Source organism: Phalaenopsis equestris, unplaced genomic scaffold (assembly GCF_001263595.1).
Source record: "Phalaenopsis equestris unplaced genomic scaffold, ASM126359v1 Scaffold199517, whole genome shotgun sequence".
In the NCBI taxonomy this organism is placed as follows: domain Eukaryota; kingdom Viridiplantae; phylum Streptophyta; class Magnoliopsida; order Asparagales; family Orchidaceae; genus Phalaenopsis; species Phalaenopsis equestris.
The window spans coordinates 49,481-53,507 of NW_018219388.1; the positions used below are offsets into that span (position 1 = coordinate 49,481).

The 4,027-nt window shown below is 30.5% G+C and overlaps 1 protein-coding gene across 1 annotated transcript; it reads left to right on the top strand.

Moving 5' to 3' along the window:
- Positions 1–871: 871 nt before the first annotated feature.
- On the top strand, positions 872–1,581 carry LOC110035736. Its single transcript, XM_020740018.1, has one exon. It carries the CDS (start codon positions 1,033–1,035, stop codon positions 1,384–1,386), a length of 354 nt encoding a protein of 117 aa, XP_020595677.1. The 5' UTR covers positions 872–1,032; the 3' UTR covers positions 1,387–1,581.
- Positions 1,582–4,027: the final 2,446 nt, after the last annotated feature.

The following is a 4,027-nucleotide window of genomic DNA, read 5'->3' on the forward strand; positions in this document are numbered from 1 at the left end:
TATATATATACACACACACACACACACACACACACTTATACAAACTTTATTTAATTTTTATTCGTTTTATTTTTATTTATTTTTATTTATTTTTTTATTTTTTTTGCATGGCTTGTAGATAAAGAAATAAGTAAAATGTATCACCATCAAAATAAGTTTTAAATTATTGAATTTGATAAATTTTGAGTGATTATTTTTTATAATATATTGCCGTTAACCCAAAATAATTTATAAATTTTAACGGTGATATTCTCATTCAATTTTATTTTATCAGATATATAAATGAAAAATAAAAATTGAAGGCCAAGCTGATAATTTTTAAAAAATTAACTCAAAATATTATAGACTACTTTCAATTCATTGAAAAGCAGTATGCAGTGCGGGTGCTCCGACTCCCTACACAAAGTTATAGGTTTGAGATAGTGCCTATAACTTACATAAATACCATCTCCAATTCATATTTATTTACATACTTAGCACCAAAACTTTTTTTATTTACATTTCCAGCACAATTTTTTATATCACATAAGAAATAATATTACAAAAAGTTAAATACACATTTTTACGCATAGATAAGGTGGTGCATGTAAAAATTAATGCTCGTGATATATATATATATATGCAAATACATAAAAATTGAGTGATATGTATGTAAGAATTTCAATTTCAAACAAACTCTTAAGTCATATAAAACGTGATTATACTGTGTTTTTTTAAAAATCCTATTTAATATTTATTTAGATAAACATGGTCAATAACCCCACACCGCCCAGACATTAAATGATCAGATAGTCACAAAAATGATTCACAACTGAGAAACCTCTCAAGCCAAATAAATTATATAAATTCCACGCTAACTTGTAAGCCATTGAAGAAGAACTCCATCATTTTAGATTAAAATAATGAACACGTACATTACCAAACACTTCAAGTTTTTTGATAGGACTCGTGACTCATCTTCACCTCCCCCTTCCCCTTCAAATTCCTTCCCCTATATATACACACTAAACCAGCTCCCTCTTCAACAAAAACATGGCCGCTACAAGAAGTAGGCACCTCTCTTTTTCCCCAACCAAAGCCGCTGCTTGCGAGACGGCGACGTGCTATGTTGCGCTGTGCCTCGTGGCTCTCGTCCTCGTTAACGTGCTACGCGAGAGCACGGTAGCGGTTGCCGGAGCGGGAACGGAGATGCTGCGGGGGCGGAAACTCGGCGGCCGGCGGCAGCCGTGCGAGGAGATATATGTGGTAGGCGAAGGAGAAACGCTGCACACTATAAGCGATAAGTGTGGGGATCCCTATATCGTTGAGCAGAATCCTCATATACATGATCCAGATGATGTTTATCCAGGTCTGGTTATCAAGATTACACCTTCCAGATTCAAGTAAATAAAGGTTAAAAGCTGTAATTAGACGAGCAAGAACAAATTTCTGGAGAAATCTTCATCATCATCTTTTTGCCTCTGATGATTGAATAAAGGCAGCTGTGATTTTTTTTTTTTTTTTCTTCTTTTTTTATGTATGGGTTTAGGAAGTGTATTGGTTGTAAAGATGTCTTTAATTGAGAAAAATGTTATTGATAAATATATATTTTAAAGGGATTTGATGATTAGTGAGGATTTAGGATGTGGATAAGAGATTAAGAATATTAGAATTTCTGAACGTTAATGGTGTGAGACTTTCATAAAATATAACTGGCTTTAATTAGTCTCTCAATTAGGCCAAAATTTTCAGTCAGGAGTCTAGACGTGTTGACAACGATCACGATGCAGCAGAAGATCAGACTTCTGCTGTATCGCTGCATCACCTCTGATTTTTTTCGTTTTTTTTATTTTTTTTGAAAATTCAAAGAGTTGGGTTTTGAGGGAAAAGAATTGTACATGGTCATAGGCATCATTAAGACAACTGTTAGTTTATTCTATCGTTTGGGCACTTACTACCATACAAGTATTTACATATCTAATACTTAAAACTTTCATACAAATCAAAAATAGCACTATTATTAACATTTGAAAAGTAATTTTTTTTTTTATGCATAAATTTACGACACCAATATGCTATAGATAAAAAAAAATCAAAGTTTAGATAGTTTGATACTAGATATCTGAATACGCAAGAATTACGTGGCATGTACGTAAATTTCCCTTATTTTTAGTAATGAGAATATTTCGATATAACTTTGAACTTTGTTTCTTTTGAAGAGATAAAAAGATAAGATAAAAAGCATATAGCGGATTCGGATGGGACTGTTTTTATATTGAAGCAAATTTATGAAAAAGCAATTCATGCTTTGAAATAATTTTATTTCTCCAGTCTTGTTCTAAAATGAAGAGAAGGTTAATCTCTTTGAAGAGCCGCCACTTGGTTCTTGGTTAGCACATCTGTAAAGGATTTTATTTATTCATTTAATTATTTTTTTTATTTTTTTGGCGAAGCATTATGAGGAATATAAATGAATCGGGTGTTCAACAAATATTATAGCTTCAAGTGATATGTTCAGCATATTCATTTGATTAAACTGAACAATTTTGAGCATTTTTAAAATATTCAATATATTTTTTATAATGCATAAAATATCTTCTGATCACAACTCAATCAATACCCCTGTAAAACATAATTAAAACTTGATATGATATTTACTATAAATCTTAATTGAGGTAAAATATAAAGCTCAAATAAAACTCTTTGAATATCTTGAATTTCATCAACTTCTTTATAATATTTTAAAAAATAAAATTTAATTGTTTGAGTTTGTAACATACAAAATCTTTTAGATGGCAACATAAGGAAACGTATATGAATTCTTTGATATTTTCACATCACATATTTTAATTAAATAATAACTTTTTGGAAGAAAAATTATGATGGGTGCAAAATCTATAGTGAAGTTAGTAGAAAATATTCTCTTGAATTAGGAGATCGAACTTCAAAACACGATATAAATATTAATTTCTAAATTAATTATCATTAAATTGTCAAATTATGTCATTGAGAGAGAAAAAATTAATAAAAGATATTAGGAAAATACATCCTCAATGAATTTAATATTTTGGAAACATCTAGATTGATGGAGGCAAGGAGGCTATATCCAGAGCTCCCCAAGAAGAGTTGGACAGCTGGATGAATACCGAAGACACGTGGTTGAGTACGTGTGGAGATGAGAATGGCGGGCTTGGCAACATCTCAGTGGAGGTAAGGAGGTTCTGATACAAGATAATAACAACACAAGGGACTTCTCATGAATTTGAATTTTAGTTCATGCACAGCCGTATGAGTTTGTTAGATATTTAATATTTTTATACAATATTTAAAGGCCATAATTGGTTAAAAAAATTGAAATTGTAATGGTAAAGGTTATCATGAGAATTATCTGTATTGATGGAAAAACACTTAATATTAGTTTAATGAAGGGAACATTTTCTTCATACTTCACATTACTAGGTAGTTAATATCACTTTTTCTTTTTTGGTCAAATGGGTAGATTTATTAGAGATAGGAAGCCATTGGCACTCAATTTGCATGTTGTAAATAAGGCTGTCAAAACCGCTATTTGTTTGCGAACATCTCGTTAAGAAGCTCGTCTTCGGCTCATACGCTAAGTTAGTGAGCCGAACACGAACAAAAATTTCTTTAGGGTTGAAGGTTTCATGCTAAACTCGACTCATCAATTATCCATATATATATATCGATAATTGAAGAGTAATATTTTTAAATATTTTAATTAACTACAAGGCTATAAAGAATTATCAATTAAAAGCATTAAATAAAAAAATAGAATAAAAAATATTAAATTAGATTTAGATAACATTTTAATAATAATAATAATTTTTAAATCTTACACCAACCCTTAATATCTCATGTTAGGATTGCCAAAACGACTATTTATTCGTGAACAACTCGTGTTCAACTCGCTAAGCGAACAAGCCAAACATATTTTAGAGCTCTCGTGCTCGGCTCGTTTACAACCCTAGCTGCAAAAGATGAAAAATGAATAATATAGCTTCTTAATCATAATTTAAATTTATTATTT

Excerpts from the sequence above, each read along its gene's own strand:
- LOC110035736 (XM_020740018.1), top strand. The coding sequence starts at position 1,033 with ATGGCCGCTACAAGAAGTAGGCACCTCTCTTTTTCCCCAACCAAAGCC.